General features: G+C 40.3%; 1 protein-coding gene across 1 annotated transcript; it reads left to right on the top strand.

The window, feature by feature from the left end:
* Nucleotides 1-1263: 1263 nt before the first annotated feature.
* Nucleotides 1264-19030, top strand: GLT8D2 (glycosyltransferase 8 domain containing 2). The gene is made up of 10 exons (XM_061638882.1): nt 1264-1655; nt 4415-4453; nt 6035-6133; nt 7649-7817; nt 8663-8780; nt 14124-14208; nt 14476-14588; nt 15231-15397; nt 16247-16359; nt 18506-19030. The coding sequence occupies exons 1-10, from the start codon at nt 1556-1558 to the stop codon at nt 18676-18678; spliced, it is 1176 nt and encodes a 391-aa protein (XP_061494866.1). The 5' UTR covers nt 1264-1555; the 3' UTR covers nt 18679-19030.
* The last annotated feature ends 9 nt before the right edge of the window (nt 19031-19039 follow it).

Here is a 19039-nt window from a genome sequence, read left to right as displayed (position 1 = left end):
CTTTTTTCAGAAATACCTATCAGCACCTATCTACATTTTCGGAATAGTGGGCATAAATAGCTGTTTGTAATGGCATATGTTGTTATGCTTAAAGCTCATTGATCCTACGCTGGCAATGTCAAGCAGCAATGAGAGCTTTTTGTGGCCTTGATTATATGTTAGATCACATTGGTTCAATGAACATGTGCAAAACACACCTATGCTTGTTTTGTTTAAATTGAGCTACCACCAGGAGAATAATAACCCAAGGGAAAGAAGAGAGAGCCCTGCACCCAGATCTCTACCATTAGGCAGAGTGAGGCTGTAATGTTCTGCTGTGGGTGCAATTGCCTCTGGCAGCAGATGCTGGGGGACAGTGCCAGCAGCTCTCTGGCTGTTCCCCCTTGTTGGAGGACACAGCTGTATGTATTACACACCTTGTCCTGTATTCCCTAAACTAGGCTGCTGCCTCAGGTGCAGTCGAGGATGCTTTCCCATCAGTGGTGTTGAAGAAAGTTTCAACCACCAGTGCAATTGGCATCTGTAGATGGGGTGCTATCTTGTCTTTTGCCTCAGGCAACAAAATACCTTGGGCTGGCCCTGGCTCTAGCTACAGGTACTGGTGTATCATTCCTTGATCTTCACAGGTTCTGCCAGCTTGCCTCCAACACTGTCCACTGTCCACAAAGGATTAAATATGTTCTTTATTCCTGTATCCTTTTTTCTGTATGTACAGCTGTTTGTTTGTTTGTTTTAGAATATTTATAACCCACTAAACATTACTAAATACCATAGCAGTATGCAACAATAAAAAACAATACAAGTAAAACAGATAAAACAGTTTTCAAAAAAAGAAAATCAGATACTGCCTATGAGTCAACTTGTCCTTCTGGTAAAGCCTGTAAAGACAACAAAAAAGTTTTAGCATCTGACAAAATGTGTACTGGGTTGGTGCCTGTCTAATTTGAGTGAGCAGTGTGCATTGAAGGAACTAGTCTGAACTATCTATTAATATGTATGATATATGTTGATGTACCCAATTTTTTCTATATAGTTTTTGTTTCCCAAGAAGAGCATGCATTTAGATTATTACTTCATAAACAATAAGTAAGGTCCACTGTCCTACAATTGTTCTTCTTTCATGCAGGTACCGATAGATGCTGCCCTATTCATGACGATCAGAACTTAATATTAAGTGCTAATGTAATCTGAGCTCAGAACTGTTGCTGAAGTTTCTTCTTTTTCCCCTCTCTCTGGAACTTTCTGTCAGATGAGGATCAGCCAGAGTGGGAGGAGGAACATTCACCAGTTCTGGTGCTGCATCGTTCAACACATCTGGAAGTAGTTTAAGCGGTTCTCTCCACATAAACTCCAACAGGGCAATGTCTGGATTCTGTGCGGCTCTATAGCAGTACAGAAAAGAAGGAAAAGCAGTTCCAACTTCCAGGTCAACCCCAAAAGAATTTTAAAAGACATTTCTCCATCCAAGTACTTTGCAGCAACTACAGAGGACCTTCACGTCTCTCGCCTGCAGGATTTCAGTGGAGATCCTATGAGAGAGGACGTTCTAGCATGAATGTTTACAGCACTGGATCATCTATCTAACAAGAGCAGCTGCCTTGCAGTTATTTTTTTTTTGGTGAAAGAATTCCCAATTGCTACGCTGCCTTTGAAAGGTAAAACATTTAATTCTGCAGGAAATATGGCAGTCACAATTTCCTTTTCTGATCCCCCTGCTGCACCCTCTAGTTTTGTTATATGATCTTGCAATTGTGTCTGGAGATTGTCAGTATTCAGTAACAAATTCCCAAGTGCTTCAGTAAATGTCTGCAGAGTAACGGGCTAACATGATCTCATTTTCCAAAAATGAAAACTCCAGCTTTTGTTATGATCCCCATCCCCCCCCACACACACATTAATCAAAAAGCACTATATTTGTTATACAGGTTTCGTAAAGTTTGGATGGTAAACTTTAAAATCTGGTGCAAGTTACACATATATGATTGTTTTGCGGGAAAGCACAAGGCACTTACAGCTTTGATGTACTGCAGATGGTAAATACATACTGAAATGTGGTTTGGGGCACCAGGAAATTCCAAGTACAGAAATGCTTTATTTACTTACAGCAATTATTGCATAGAATATCCATGCCGGAAAATGTATGTTTCTTGTACACCAGAAAATAAGTTTCAGAAATATGGTATTTTCTCAGATCAAAAGGAGTTAGGTTTTTGTGTGTGTAACAGTCATATAGTGAAACCTTGTTGCATATGCACTTCTGAGAAGATCTCTACACATAGGAATTTAATTAATTGTGTAGCCTAGTGGTGGGATGCTAAGAGTTCACTCTAGCTTTCAGACCACTCCCCTGGGAATAGGGATGGAAAGATCTGTCAATTTCAGTTCCCTCAGTTTCTCACTTTCCTAATGTTAAATTCATTCCTCTACATTTCTGCCGCAACCTGCAATTAAAAAAAAATCTTCATAAAAATTCTCCACCACTTTAGTGCAAATTTGTCCAAAGAAACAAATTTTTGTTGGCAGTTTTGACAACAGTACACATTTTTGCAAGCCATTTCTCTATCATGTCATGCCTTTTTGCATGTCATTTTCATTCACATATTCATTTTTATGCACACTTTCCCTAACATATGCATATTTGTAAATATTGTTTAGTTGATGAACTGCATCCCAAAATAACGTGCATTTTGAAGGATGCTTGAAATGTGAACTGAATTGAAATTCTCACCCATCCCTGCCTGGAAATCACTTCTCTCCCAGCCTGGAAATCACTTCTCTCCCAGCCTGGAAATCACTTCTCTCTCTCTCTCTCTCTCTCTCTCTCTCTCTCTCTCTCTCTCTCTGTGAGAGAGAGAGAGAGAGATAAGAGGTGTCACAAAGAATAAAATAGAATTTATTAAAAGAAAACAAAATAAGATACATTAAACTTCACATAAAATTAAAATAAGTTTAAAACTCCACATACAAGTATACATAAAACAGAATTTGATATTTGTTTTTACTAAAACTACTAAACATTAAGCATTTAAAAATTAAATTAAAAATTGGGGAAATACATGTCAGAATGAATTTATACCCTTAAAACTCAGAATCTCCACCATGCTGGTCTGAGTTTTATTTTATTTATTCATTTAATTTATATCTCACTTTTCCTCCCGAAGGAGCCCAGAGTGGCAAACACAAACAAAACAATGTAACAAGAAAAAGAAAAGCATACTAAAAACAGTGAAAAACATTACAAAACACAATTACAATTAAAACTATTCTAAAACATAGTTAAAAACATTATAAAACACAATTAAAAACATTCTTTCATCATCAGTGATCTTTGCATTGCCAGAAACAGTTCCCTTCAGTCATCAAATGCCTAGGTAAACAGGAATTATTTCAAATTCCTCTTGAAATTCAATAGTGATGAAGACAGATGCACCTCACTGGGGAGGGCATTCCACAAACAGGGAGCCAGCACTGAAAAGGTCCTGCCATGGGTCAGTGCCAGCCCGGCAGCCCTTGGTGGTGGTCCTACCAACAAGGCCTCACCTGCAGATTGTAGGCTCCAAGATGGTTGATGGTGGGGAAGATGCTCTTTTAGATACTTGAAATAGATTCCACATATATTTTTGTGAAGCCTGAGTTGTTTCCTGCAAAAGAGGCTACTGATTAGTTCCTTGTAATAGAAAGCTTAATTTTTTTTTCACTCTTCAGTATTTCAGGAAAAAGGTTCCCCTCTCCTGATTTAGGCCATATGTCATAACAGTATTGATGAATCAATATAAGATCCAATATTATCATACTACAGAAAATCAACTATAGGATAATAAAAAAAATTGAAATGAGAATTATAAAATCCCCTAATTTTATGGCTAAAGCTATAGCAAATAATGCCACCTTTTGATTATTTTTTTTTCCTTTTAATGGTGACTAAATTGTGTGCTGGATAGAATAGCTGAAATCTATTTAAACACAGGCCCAGGCAATTCTTCCTTTACACAGGTGGTGTCTACAGAGGTATTACCGAAGATCTTCAAGTATCCCTACTCTGCAGATAAGATACAAAGCTGAGATTCACAATTGATTTCGCAGCTGCAATTCTATTTAAAAATAAATGGAGTTATTGAATAGTGTGAATTTTCAAGCTATATGGTGTCTGTAGATAGGACCTATCTAGATATATGACAGATGTGGGATTCCCTGGCTGTGAATAACTATCAAAGGCAAGTAAAGGATGCATGTTCTCAAAATCACTAAACAAAGTTGTAGCTTTCAGTGGCCTTATGTAAATATAGTATATAAACTGTTAAACCTGAGTCTGTCAGGATCTCAGCGTGAAACATGAAGTATAGATAAAATGTGTATATGTTTGCTATGTTTTGACCTTCCCATCTTTGTCTCCTATTTCTTCTTTCAACCACAGATTACAAAAAAAAGGACTGTATGGCTCTGTTACGAAAAAGTAAGTCATTTTCAGTTAAAAAAAATACTAATTTTAATAATTAGGTCCCCTGTTTTTAATTGAAGCCTAGTGGTAGTGGTAAGAGGTTGTTGAGTATCTGCAATTTTGTCCATAGATGGTTGCAGAGGCCAGCAGATAGGTAGGCCATAGTGAGGCACACCCCTTGTTAGTTTAGCATCTGGACTTGGAACAGCACACCGTGGAACAGGAAACAAGAATAAATCTAATCTGCAGGGTATAGGTTGTGGTAGACCAAAAAACAGGAGCCCTGCAGTGTTGGTCCAGCACTGGTCTGAAGCCTACTATGGGGCAAGCATCCTTAAAGGTGATCAGCTCTCAGTTAAAAATGAAGTGTTACGTTTTAGAGGTTTGTCATCATGCAAGTTTAGGTCTCCTGTGGCCTTTGGAGTTGCTGTGGAGGTAAAGGCATGGTTCCTGGATGTCCTGAGCTAAGGGAGTTCCAGGGAACAATAATCAGTATCTGAGGATGCTGGCAGAAAACATTATCAGGAGCAGAGGATAAAGTAGGAATGGGGAACCTGTGGTCTTCCAGAAGTTGTTGGACTCCCACTACCATCATCCCCAGCCAGCATGGCTGATGAGCAGGAAAGATGGTAGTCCAACCACATCTGAAGGGCCACACATTCCCCATCCCTGGGTTAGAGGAAGCATGGTTCCTTGGAGATCTTCCTCCTCTTAATCTGTAGGATGTTTTGCAAAAAGAATTGCCTGACTGTCTGCTTCCCAAGACGATCCAAGGAGAGACTCTCTCCCATTTTCAGGGGCCTTGATGTCCAACAACTTCTTTTCTGATACAAGTCTGAGTCCTGGGCCAAAACATCATATTTAAAATGTTGCTAGGCTGTAAAGCTAATCATGGAGTACAGAAACCCCATACGTCTCAGTAGATTATTTAGATGTCTTAATTCAACGAAGAGGCCAAACATGCATTTTAAACTCTGCCAGGGGCCAGGGAGCTTTAGGGGAAATGATTTGGAGTAAGGAAGCATCAGGATGGGAAAGGGTTAAGCATGCGCCTCCTCCCATCACTTCTCCACTCTTGATCATTCCATCGTGAAGCATCTTTTTGGTTAAAAAAATAGTGTTGGAATTCAATTACTCATGTTGGCACATAACATGTAGCTAGTCCCTTATTCTTTCATGAATTAAGATCTTTAAATAACCCTACTGGAATATATGGGATTTCAGTACTAGATTGGGATGGGAAAGATGCTCATCACACAGCAACCTGACAGCTGACAAAACTGTAATGAAGTATATCAAGGTAGAGAAACTATGTGGGATTAAGAGATGTGAAAAGTGTGTTTTCTTATTCCTAGCATAACCATCATGTGTCTGCATCAGTGTCATGTGTCTGCTTAGATGTGTTTATAATACTATATACTAGCACCTTGGAGTAAGGCCCACTGAGACCTTATTTCCTGAACAGGATGGCACTATCAAGTTGCAGTCTAAAATGCACTTATGCAGGGGTATGTCCTATCAAACTCTGAGTAAACATGCTTAGGATTGTTAATGCATACCATATTGATTATTTACTAGCTGTCCTTTCTATTTCAGTTAATCAGATCCTATTGTTCCTTCTTGTTTTGACTCTGTGTGCTATTCTGTATAACAAAGTTCACAAGTTGCCATCCACCATGATAAAGAATGAAGCAGGTAGGCACCCATAGTTAGAATCTATTTCTATCTGTACATTACCAAGGCAGAATTATTTATATTTGTATTACATGATAATAGAATCAGAGTTTTTGTTGCTTTTTCTGCCATGTTTTCTTATACTGATGCTCAAACACGGTATAAGAAAAGGGCCTCTGCACAGGTATGAGCACAGGGGCAATATCACAAGGAAGGAAATATGGCAGCCAGAAATAGGAGGTATATGGAATGTGACACAGCCAAGTGGTACTTTTGGAAATAAACCAGCTAATTTAATTTAATTTAATTTAGATTGTTATTTATTTATTTACCAGTAGCCTTGGAACCAGTGGTGCTCAGGAATTCTAAGAAACAAAAAAATCAGTGCAGTTTTGAAAAGTTTGGTCTGCCATTTTGATTCAAAATGGTGTCCAACTGTGTCCAAACATAGGTGAAAACCTGCTCCTTGATCTCAAGAATCATCATGCAAACTTGGTTACAATATATTAAGAGGTGTCCAAAAGGAATAACGAACAAATAACTTTCCAAAACATATAGCAGATGCATACGTACATATATGCATTTCTATACCACTAAATCAAGAAACAAATCTTCTCAAAACGGTGTACATAAAATCAACATAAAATTAAAGGGGAAAGCATAAAAAAGCAAAGATCAGAAGAACATAAAGGAGGGTCACATGGCAGGGTAAGCTTGTGGAAATAAAATGTTTTAAGATGGCTGTAACGAAATCAGATTTATTTATATGGTTTAAACTGTTTTGAAATTGTGTTCAAGTGAGAAGGTGTTAATAGAATGTTAGTAGGTGCAGATGAGATATGACTGACAGGTGGGAGGGTATGTGTGAGTGAGAATTCTGAGGGGAGTGTTGAAGATAAAAAATATTGGGGTTGGACAGTTAGAGTTAGAATTAGGGATTAAGAAGAGAACATCCAATCAGAAGGGCTGTGGTTTTGGGGGAGGATTTCATTGGGATTAGTGGGTAGAACTGATAGGTAGGATACAGACAATAACAACCTATTCATTTACTAGCACATTTAATGTCTTGTATATAATAAAGTTTATTTGTTTAATTCAAAATCCCATGTGTCAGTTTGGTGAACCATGCTACCAACCTAAGGTCCTATTCTGTACCTATACCTATACCAATTTTACAGACAGATTACACCAGTGGTCATCTTTTGGGGAGAAGGTGGTGGGACTGAAGCTTGTGGTTCCAAGGGCTGAGGTGGGCTTCCTGGGGATTTCCTGATCCGCGAGTTTAGAAATCAGGAGGTGATAATCTCAGAGACACAGGAATGTCACAATGGCATTAAAACAAAATACAGAAGACACTTGCTTAATAAGCAAAGACCATGAATTCCACAGTTTTTTTAAAGACACAAGCAGAATTTACTTACAACAACACTCTGCAACCACCTCCTTTAGGAACTTTGGTAAAATACTGGATGAAACAGACCTATATAAGCTGTGGGTAATAACACATGTGGTTTTTTTTTATATATTGTTAATTAGTTGATTTGGAGAGCCCTGAGGAAATGGAAGAAGAAATTCCTGTGGTGATATGTGCTGCTGCAGGCAGAATGGGTGCAGCCATTGCAGCAATCAGCAGCATTTACAGCAACACTGATTCTAATGTCTTGTTCTATGTGGTTGGACTAAAGAATGGCATTCCACATATCAGGTGAAATAATGTGATGGTGAATTCAGTGATATAGGGCTCAATCCTATACTCAAGATCCAGCAGCCGTTGGATTTGATGGGTGCCCCACTGCGCTGGTAGAATGCAAGATACATTACCACCATGACACATATGCCAGTGGAACACCAAGATATGCTGGCAGACTGGCTAAAATGGGGCAGAATCATGGGTGGAACATGGGGATGGATGAAGAGGAAGAGTGACAATTAGTCCTGCCAGGATCCTGTCTGAATAGTCAAGGGAAAATGTGTTTGCTGTGCTCTTCCCTCAGCTCCCTTGCTAGTGTGTGTCAGTGCAATGCAAAATAATATCTAAAGCTTAGTAGACTGATGGACAAGCTGAGCGAGTGGCTGCAGATCAAACATCTGCTTCACCATGTGACCAGTTTGAATTCCATGTGGAAAGTCACATTTGTAAGCTGAAATGTTAGACACATTAGGTGACTAAATAATATAATTTGAAATGCAGTGTTTGGGAGGGTTTAGAAATTTTTCATAAAATTTCCCCCCACCATTTATTTAATTGTTTTCTTACATTTATACCTTGCCTTTCTTCCACCAAGAAACCTAAGGCAGCATACATGTGGTTTCCATGTATTCTCCCATCCAGGCACTGACCAGACCCAGACCTGCTTAGTTTCATCAAGATGGTGGCCTCAAGTGCCTTCAAATCATATCCTGGGACCACATCCCATGTCCTGTATTGTGGAAAATGTACCATGCAGTGCAAGGCTGGGGACAATAGGACCATGGATGCAGTGGGGATACAACAATACACTAATTGCTTAAGGTGTTCTCTAATATGTTTCTTTTTCTTTTGCATTTCAGAAAGTGGATTGAAAATTCCAAGCTGAAAGATATAAAGTTCAAAATTGTGGAATTCAACCCCATGGTGTTAAAAGGGAAAATGAGACCAGATGCAGCACGTCCTGAGTTACTTCAACCTGTAAGCATCCAGACACTGTAGAACATTACATTTAAATGTTTCCTTTGCAAGATAAATATAGGGCAGAGGATGTTTCTTAATTTAATGAGCATCTGATAAACTTTGTATTTTCTTGGCAAAAGCTGCAGTCCATGCATATTTGTATAATAAGCCTACCAAAAGCTAGAAGACATGGGTGAGTGTTATTTGGTTCAAGTAGCTCAAGGAAGTCCATCACAGAAAAGGAGAAACAACTTAGAGAAGGATAAGGCTATAAATGGTTGCTAGTCAATTACTAGCCCACCCACCCTAAGAAGGGGCCCTTCAGGGGCCCTCAGCCAGCGCCCACCTTGCCACCCTCTGGCCCTGGCCCTGGTAGTCATTATACCTATATACTGTCTCCAATATTAGAGACAGTATCCCTCTGAATACCAGTTGCTGAGGATCATGAGTGGGGAGAGTGTTACTGCATTCTTGTCCTGCTTGCAGTCTTCCCAGAGGCATATGGTTGGCCAGTGTGAGACCAGAATGCTGTACTAGATGGGCCTTTGGTCTGAGAATTAATTTGAACCAGGACAAATCAGCCCAGAACCTGCTGCAAATGTCATGGCTAAGCTCCATAATATGAAAGTGTGACATTAATGTTTCTGTATTGATAGAAACGTCTACTTTACATGTTCTACATGTTCTGCTCTACATGGTCCTCCTTTAGCAGTAGAGTTACTAGGATGCTTCCCAGAAATTCACACCCATATATACGGTCTGCCTTGTAAACGTCGCAAGACGTCACCCTAAGAGTCGGAAACGACTCACACTATAAGTGCGGGGACACGTTTACCTTTTACCAATGCAAAAGTCATTATTTTAACCTAACTAGCAGAAATTGTATGTCTTTATGTAGGGCTGCCAGGTTGCAACTTAGAGACTGACAATGTACTTTTAAATTATCTGATGCATTCTTTCCCATGTTCTGTCACCATCCCCAGCCTGCTCTAGTGAGGAACATCAAGCAGCAGAAGGGTATGGACAAAGGACTGGGATGAGAGTGAGGGGAAGAATGAGCAGAAGCTGCTTCACCTCTTGCTCCATCAGGGAATCTAAGGATACATGTTGATCTCAAGGTTGCAGTCTAGCAGGCCTACTTTCCTCCAACTAGGTGTACTTTTTGGCAGGTTTTCATTGCAACAGTGCTAGAAGAACCATTTCAGTGCTTAATGGTGGTTGTTTCAAGCATTAGACTCCAGAATCTGTTTTAGGAATCATTGGATACAACTTGATCTGCCCCCCTCCCCTGGCATGCACACACACCTGAAAAGCACTTAGAGCAGCCTTTCCCAACTAGTGGGCCACCAGGTGTTGCTGGACTACAACTCCCATCAGCCTCAGCCAGCATTGCCAATGGTCAGGAATGATGGGAATTGTGGTCCAACAACATCTGGTGGCCCTCTAGTTGGGAAAGGCTGACCTGGAGGTTATAACAATAGTAAGCAAATTGGGTAGCAAATGTTGGTCCATAAGAAAAACTCCAAAATCCAAAGTTGGGCAGTAAACTTTCAAATTCCCCAGAATTCTTCATCAGACAAGGGGCTCGTCTACACGGCGGTTTACTGTGTGTTTGGTGCTAGTCACATCTCCTTTTAATTCACATGTTTCTGTTCTGGCAAACAGAAGCTATCATGCAGTTTCCCCCCTGTAAATCCATACTAACCCAATCCACCGATAATACAAAAAGGGAAGAAAAAGTCTTCACTCCCTCTCTCTAGTGCTTGCAGATGCTTTGCTCCGATGATTTCAGGTTAGGGTTGCCGGGTCAGAAGCATGCCATACCCTGAGATTTCGTGGGCACTAGTGATGTCATGGGGGCAGGTAGTAGTGATATCATGGGGTGAGCCATAGTGATGTCATAGGGGCAGGGCCGAGTGATGTCATGGGGCAAGGCTTAGTTATGTCACAGGGGCAGACCTTAGTGATGTCACTGTCTCATTTGGTGCCAAGAAATGAAGGAGCACTCAATTCAGTAAGGTTATCTCTCTTTATTAAAGTTAAATCAATCTTAAAAGCCCTTCGACTCATTCACCTAACAATGCTTTCTAGGAACTAATTTCCCTGACTAGCATTGACTAAGCTGCCCTCCAACTACAGACATAAACTCAGCACCCCCTCCTTGTCAATGCCTCCTGGATCCTGCGAGAGCGAGGGGAGGGAAGCTGGAGTTTGACTTCCCCCTCCAAAGGAGGCGGGCCTGACAGTCTGGGCAGGCGTGGGAAACTGCTGAGCATCCAGCTGAGAATCTGCAAGTTGGTCAGGTGGCTCCTCGGCCACTGGGGGAGGGGGAGTGCTCTCAGCAGCATCTTCTGACAGTTCTTCCTGAGCCTCCACAGAGGGAGAGGGAAATTGGAGATGCTGCAAGTTCTCCTCTGTCAAACTTTCATGTGCTCAAAGTCAAGAATCCTTCTCATGCCCTTCTGTCCTGGGGTGGGCCCTAGTTATGTCAAGCATCAAACACAGTTGCTTGGAACATACAATTCAAACAAAAACATTTCTCTGATTGGAAATCAAGACAGAAATCTTAGCTAAAAGATGGAGCCTGGGTAGGGAACATTTAATCTAGCCTACTTGCTTCTGGCAAGAAGGGTTTAAGTGCCCTCAGGCCAGGCCAGTCACCAGAAGGCCATTGTAGGAAGAAAGGACCCTAGCGTTGTAGAGATGTTAGATGGGAGCACTCAGGAGTAAAGATGGATACCCTTGAAGGCTGCAATTCTAAACACACTTACTGAGCCCCATAAGAACGCAATAGGACTTACTTCTGTGTAGATATGGTTTGGTTTGTGCTGTTGATAAAGCTTGACTAGGGATCCTCTGCAAAGACATCCATATCCAAGCAGGGTTGGCAACACTAGGGCTGCCAGGTTCAGGGCCTGAGACTGATCCTGAGAAAGTCAGCCAAGTGCAGGTGTTCTTGCAACATTGTAATGGGAAAAACCACAAAGTGGAATTCTCCCTCTCCCCTGCACAACTTTTAAAGATACAGAAGACCTCTTGGTTGCCAGGCCCTGCCTCCAAGAGGTCTTCTGTATCTTTAAAAGTTGTGCAGGGGGAAGGGAGAATTCCACCTTGCGGTTTTTCCCATTATAGTGTTGCAAGAACACCTGCACTTGGCTGACTTTCTCTTCTCCTAAAGATACAGGATCAGTCTCAGGCCTTTAACCTGGCAACCCTACAGAGGGGGGTTACCATTACCTCCCTTTGAGGCTGAGAGGCAGTGACTGGCCCAAGGCTCAGAAAAGGTGCTTTTTCCTGCTTTCTGCAAATCTCACAAATTGAATAAGTAAGCTTTCCGTCTTTTTCTCTCTTGTGTGTAGGAGTCAGACAGGTTTAGATTTTGAAGAGGGCAGTGTTTTGCAAACTTCCCAATATGAAGCTTTAATCCAGTACTTGCTTTTCCAGAGTAAACATACCCAGAGTAAACCCCATTGAATTCAATAGGACTTCCTTTTGAGTAGACATTGTTAGTACTGTAAATTGGTGGGACTTTTGAGTGAACATAGGAAAGAATTGTGGTTGTGTCGTATATCTTTCTCTCCTCCTCCAATCCTATTTTTAAAGCAATTAGGCAGGGCTTACTTAGGTATCACTTTTTTATTATGTAGGAAACTAATACTGATTTTATTTTATTTTTAATGTTCTGCAATGGTCAACTGGTTTTGACAATAAACTATTATATGGGGTGTATGTATTTTTACATCTCCAGTGTGTGTGTGTGTATGGGAATCTTTCCAACAACCCTGTGAGGTAGGGTTGCAGTCTGGAAACCAAGGCAGCTCACAATAAGAAATAAATCCCTTTAAAATCCAATAACCATAAAAACAAGTATAAACAGTTGCAAAACAGCTTAAAGTGGCATGATTCTGAATTTTGGGTTGCGTGAATGAAGTTGCTTATCACTTGAGGTTGCAGTTCTGTCCCTGTTTAAGCCCCACTGAATACATTGGGACTTGCTTCTGAATAAATAAACGTAGGATTGCACTATAAATATCTTTACAGATTGTGTAAATAATAAACATATTTTATAGTCATGCTTATACAAATATTTCTTCATTTTTCATATTTTTGGTTAGGAATCCTGAGTGGTTATGGGATGCTTAGTTTTCTGCCTTACTCGTAGGAATCTTGTTGTGGATGGTATGGTATTGCAGCGTGTCTGCAGTTGTTGTTGTTCCCAAGCTGCTGCCTATGAAGATAGACCAAATCATGTGTGCTTTCTCTCTGTCAATTATATTCACTGGAATTGGGTTGGCTAATGAAGTGAGTTTATAGCAGCCCACAGGGGAGACAGAAAAGGGTAGAGAATCTTCTTACTCATTACTCAGACCTCTTTCTGAAGTGAAGGGTCAAATCTGTAAAGAAATGTGGATGTTAAAAGGTAGGGGCAGGGCATTCCAGGCAGGGGGTTGCCAACCCTACTTGGATATAGATATCTTTGCAGAGGATCCCTAGTCAGGCTTTACCAACAACACAATCCAAACCATATCTGCTGAGAAGTAAGTCCTATTGAGTTCTATGGGGCTTAGTCCCTTAGTGTGTTTAGAACAACAGCCTTCGGGGGCATCCATCTTTACTCCTGAGTGCTCCCATCTAACATCTCCACAACACTAGGCTCCTTTCTTCCTACAATGGCCTTCTGATGACTGGCCTGGCCTGAGTGCACTTGAACCCTTTTTGCCAGAAGCGAATTGGCTAGATTAAATGTTTCCTTCTCAGGCTCCATCTTTTAGCTAAGATTTCTATCTTAATTTCCAATCAGATAAATGTTTTTGTATGAATTGTATGCACCAAGCAGCTGTGGTTGATGCTTAATGTATCATGCTTAATGACATCACTTGGACCCACCCCATGACATCACTCGGGCACACCTCCAACATCTCAGGGTTTGGGATGCTTCTGACCTGGCAACCCTAATTAGGACAGCTTTTAGACTCAGTTGTTTCAAGATATAGCTAGATGCTATATTTATCAGGTTACACCTGGGATACTGTGAGAAAAAAATGGCCAATCCTCATTTTTGAAAACACAAAGGCTGGTTGTTACCCAGATCTACTTTTCTTCCACCGCTGAGTTGCCCTGTATTTACAATAACAGGGAGCATGATTTTCAGTCAGGTTGAGCCCATTATTTTTATAAATTAAACCAGCAATACATACACCCAAATAAAAAAACACCCCTGTGCATTGTGTGTTGTTAAAATCTCATCTCTAGAGAGGAAATTTTATTGCTTGAATGATAAGTATTTTAAACTGGACCCCTACCACAATACACTGTTGAATGTTTTATGTCTTTGCTGACTCCTCTTTTTTAATTCAACAGCTAAACTTTGTTCGATTTTACCTCCCTCTGCTTATCCATGAACATGAAAAAGTGATATATCTAGATGATGATGTGATTGTGCAAGGTAAGTCATTTCTTCAAAGAAAATAAATCCTAGAAGGTTAAAGATCGAGAAATCTGTATTCTGTAGGTCTATCATCACAAAAATGAAATTTGAAATTGATTACTTTGCTGTGTCCTGTGCAAGAATTTTTGAAAACAGGTAGCAACCCAACACTGAAATCCCAAAAGGGTGGTAGGTTTTTGCACTGGAGAAGAATGGCCTACAAAGATAGCTAAGATAATGAGGATAGACTTACGAGGTTTCTGAATAAACCTGGCTTTTTTTAAGGTGACATCCAAGAACTGTATGACACAAAGCTAGCCCGCGGTCACGCTGCAGCTTTTTCAGATGACTGTGATCTGCCTTCAACTCATGAAATTGTCAGAAGTGTAGGAATGCAAGTAAGTAGTCCTTGTACCACAAAAGTCCCTGCTGTATTTTTCCACATCATTTTTCTGGGTTCATGTGTTTCCCTTTTCTTCACACTAATCTCAAGGGTGTTGAGGGTATTGGAATGTGGTAATTTGTTTTTCTGGTACTCCACTGGTGTAAGGGAGGCAGGTTGAGAAACCTGCAGATCTCATGGGAGAGCTCCAACAACAGCCTGTAAAAGCTGCATGATCTCAAGCTTTCATAATCAAATACACACCCACAGTTATGTGATTAACCGAGTTTCAGGCTGTGTGACTCTTTACTACTTGTATCAAGCAATTGATTCTAGAGTTATATCTTCTTTCCTGTGTACCCATCGCTGCATTTTAAGTTGTTGTGACCCGTCCAGAGAACGTTTGTGATGAGGGGCCCAATGTAAATCATAATATAACAAATATAAGCTCATAGACAATCCCTAGGCTTCTCCAAGTTTCTCCCTTATAGATTGTGAATTGCATTGTGTATCCATAAACATGCTGTCCATTGCCTGCCCCCCACCCCCAATGGAACAGGGAATGAGCAAATGCTGTTAGCTAAGCTACTTACTTAGTTAAATTTTGAGAATAGCTGGATTAATTTTAAGTAATCACATGTTCTTTTCTTTCGTCTAGAATACCTACATGGGGTTTCTGGACTACCGAAAGCAAACAATCCGAGATCTTGGCATAAGCCCCAGCACCTGCTCCTTTAATCCTGGTGTCATTGTTGCCAATATGACAGAATGGAAGCACCAGCGAATCACAAAGCAGTTAGAAAAATGGATGCAGAAAAATGTAGAGTATGTATAACCAGCTCTTTGTCTTATATTATTATCCATTTATATTTGAGCAATATTCAGAATCTTTGAATGTGCTTCCTTTTACAGTTTATATTGTTTTGCTGTACTTGCAAAGTATTAAACTAACATACACAGTACAAATACTCTCTTCCGTGTGTTCGCTGTGTACTAGCTCAGAACTTCAGAAGTCATGCTTGCGTCAACAATACACTCAGCATTCTAACAAACCATTTTAACAAACCATTAAGGGCAATCAACATGAAACCTTTTTCAAATGCACACTAGGAGGATGTTCCTCTGCTTGGCTTACAAGTTGTAAGCCAGATGGTTTCTGAGGTTTTTTAAAAGAGCTCAGTATCATGACAAAAAGCTCAACTTTTAAGCCAAAGAAGCTGAGGAACTGTAGCATACTACCACCCCTCCAGGGTATGGAGGTACATGAGATCACCACTTTTCTGAAGCTGGCAGGTCTGATCAGTGCCGGATGGGTCATCCTGGGTACCTCATGTATGCTCCCTTGGGTCCATGATGGAAGAAAGGCAGGTTCTAAACACAAGAAAATAAATGTTTCCTTTGTTTCAGCAGCTTTCTTTTGAAAGGAAGTACACATGGAAAATATCCACGAAGAGCTTACTAATGACAGCATAAATGCTATCTTTTTAATGTTTCAGACATATACTACTAAATGAAAAAGAATCGTTTGCTTCAGTTACACAACTATTTCAAATGCTCCTTTTTAAATGAAGTGTGCTCTGGTTTGCTATTTACCACTTTCCCCCATGAAATTATTGAAAGACCAAAATTAAACAACTGTAAACAAACATTTAATTATTTAAAAATATTTTGCAGAGAAAATCTGTACAGCAGCACGCTTGCTGGAGGTGTGGCAACCTCCCCAATGCTCATTGTATTCCATGGAAAATACTCAAATATTAATCCTTTATGGCATATTCGACATCTAGGTAAGTTTTAGATTTGTAAGTTGTACAAGTTGGAACAAAAAGATCCTCAAGGGGCCCTTAGAATAATTTTGTATTTTCTTCTTGCTACCGCACCTGTGTTGTCTGAAGCTTGGCAGAATGTGACAGCATATACATCACAATTATTATCTGCAAATTAAACAAATCATGTATTTTTATAGAAGGATGCTGGTGAAAATTTATAGTGTTTAGTCATCCCATATTGAATAAAAAATAATTCAGAGTTTTTATCTGGGTTATCAGCTAGACTGGAGTTCATTTGGTAGCTCTTTGATAAGTTCGTTGGGGATAGTGTTGTGAATTGAAACCTTTGGGCCACACTCCAGAGTAAGTTGCATGTAAGTTCCATTGGAAGTTAGTTGCAACTAGTTTAAGCTCCATTTAAATTGTTTTTTAGCATGTTTAACTTCTTCTGGGTTGAGCTGATAAGTTATATCCAACAAAGCTGGCCAGTTAGTACAAAAACATCTGTCTGTGCAACTGGACATCCTCTCCCCACACTGCCTCCCCCAATCTGTTCTGTGGGTTCCCAACTCTCTGGAGCAGATGGGGACAGGGCAAGGAAGTCTTGTGCAGGCGGACGCTCTTGTGCTAGTGGAACACCTTATCATAGAATCATAATTAGAAGGGCCTATAAGGCCATTGAGTCCCCCCCCCCGTTCAATGCAGGAATCCAAATTAAAGCATACCTGACAGGTGGCTGTCCAGCTGCCTCTTGAATGCCTCCAGTGTTGGAAAGCCCACCACCTCCCTAGGTAATTGGTTCCATTGTTGTACTGCTCTAACAGTTAGGAAGATTTTTCTGATGTTCAGTCAAAATCTGGCTTCCTGTAACTTGATCCCATTATTCCATGTCCTGCTCTCTGGGACAATCAAGAGATCCTGGCCCTCCTCTGTGTGGCAACCTTTCAAGTACTTGAAGAGTGATATCAAATCTCCCGTCAGTCTTCTCCAGGCTAAACATGCCCAGTTCTTTCAGTCTCTGCTCATAGGCTTTGTTTCCAGTCAACTGATCATCCGTGTTGCCATACCCTGAACCTGTACCCTTCTTAAAATGTGATGTCCAGAATTGATGCAGTACTCAAGATGAGGCGTAACCATTGCCAAATAGAGGGGAACTAATACTTCATGCGATTTGGAAACTAAACTTCTGTTAATGCAGCCTAAAATAGCATTTGCCATTTTTGCAGTCACACTGCACTGTTGGCTCATATTCAGCTTGTGATCAACAGCAATCCCAAAATACTTCTTGCACGTAGTATTGCTGAGCCAAGTATCCCCCAACTTATACCCGTGCATTTGGCTGTTAAATTTCATTCTGTTGGTTTGCTCTAGCCTATCAAGATCCCTTTGAATTTTGTTTCTGTCCTCCAGGGTATTAGCTATCCCTCCCAATTTTGTACCATCTGCAAATGTGATATGCCCTGCATCTTCTCATCCAAGTCATTAATAAAAATGTTGAAGAGCACTGGGCCCAGGACCAAGCCCTGCGATACCCCACTTGTTACCTCCCCCCAGTTTGAGAAGGAGGCATTGATAAGCACTCTTTGAGTACGATTCTGTAGCCACCTGTGGATCCACCTGATAGTTGTTCCATCCAGCCCACATTTAGCTAGCTTGCTAATCAGCATATCACGTGGCATTCTGTCAAAAGCTTTGCTGAAGTCAAAATATATTATGTCCACAGCATTCCCACAGGGAGGTTACCTGATCAAAAAATGAGATAAGATTAGTCTGGTAGAATACAACTGTTTATCATTTATATTATGTAAAATGTCTCATAATTGCAGTTTTGCAAAGGCCGGTTATTTTTGCCAATATGTCATAAAGACCAAAATACACTCTTTCTAGTATTATTTTAATAAAACCATGGGGTGTGATCCAGCCAGTTAAGTATTAAAGGCTGCAATCCTGTGTGCAGGATTTTCTGGGAATTAAATCCCACTGAACTCAATGGGACTTAGGTCTGAGTAGACATGTGTAAGATTGTGTTGCAAATTACAGTGGGAAAGTTAAGCAAGTGTTTAAGCTAAGACTGGATGATATCCATACTATTTTTATTTTAAGAGTGAACAGTTTTCTAGTAAGGGCTCTGTAAAACTTTTATTTTTCTTTTAAATTCACATAGGCTGGAGTCCAGATGCCAGGTACTCAGAGCATTTTCTTCATGAAGCCAAGTTACTTCACTGGAATGGAAGATACAAACCTTGGGACTACCCTAGTGTTCACACTGACCTATGGGAAAAGTGGTTTATTCCTGACCCTTCAGGGACTTTTAAATTGATTCGTCCCAATAGCTGATGTGTCATTTACATTTTTAAGGCATAAGGATTAGTCATTTGCAGCATGCACAAGATACCTAATTCTATACAATATTTTGCGATGTGACATTTCCTCCTTTGTTGCACATAAAGCTGCTGCATGTCTGTAACTGAAGACATGTCTCAAAATTAAATTAAATGAACAGTTCACTGGGGTATGATAAAGCAGGCACAGTTTGGTGAAGCTTCTATTTTAAGTCATGCCATTAAGACTACAATGCTTAGGAGAAAGTACTTTATAAAAATAGGGACTTGTTTTAAGTCATACTCTGTAAATAAATGTTGTTTCTTGGTAACAAATTGTAAGTCTTTTTGAATAAAAAAAGGTTTGCCTTGAGTTT

The sequence above is a fragment of the Rhineura floridana genome, chromosome 8 (assembly GCF_030035675.1).
Source record: "Rhineura floridana isolate rRhiFlo1 chromosome 8, rRhiFlo1.hap2, whole genome shotgun sequence".
Classification (NCBI taxonomy): domain Eukaryota; kingdom Metazoa; phylum Chordata; class Lepidosauria; order Squamata; family Rhineuridae; genus Rhineura; species Rhineura floridana.
The sequence above is the reverse complement of the archived record's forward strand: the minus strand, read 5'-3'. Positions and strand labels throughout refer to the sequence as shown.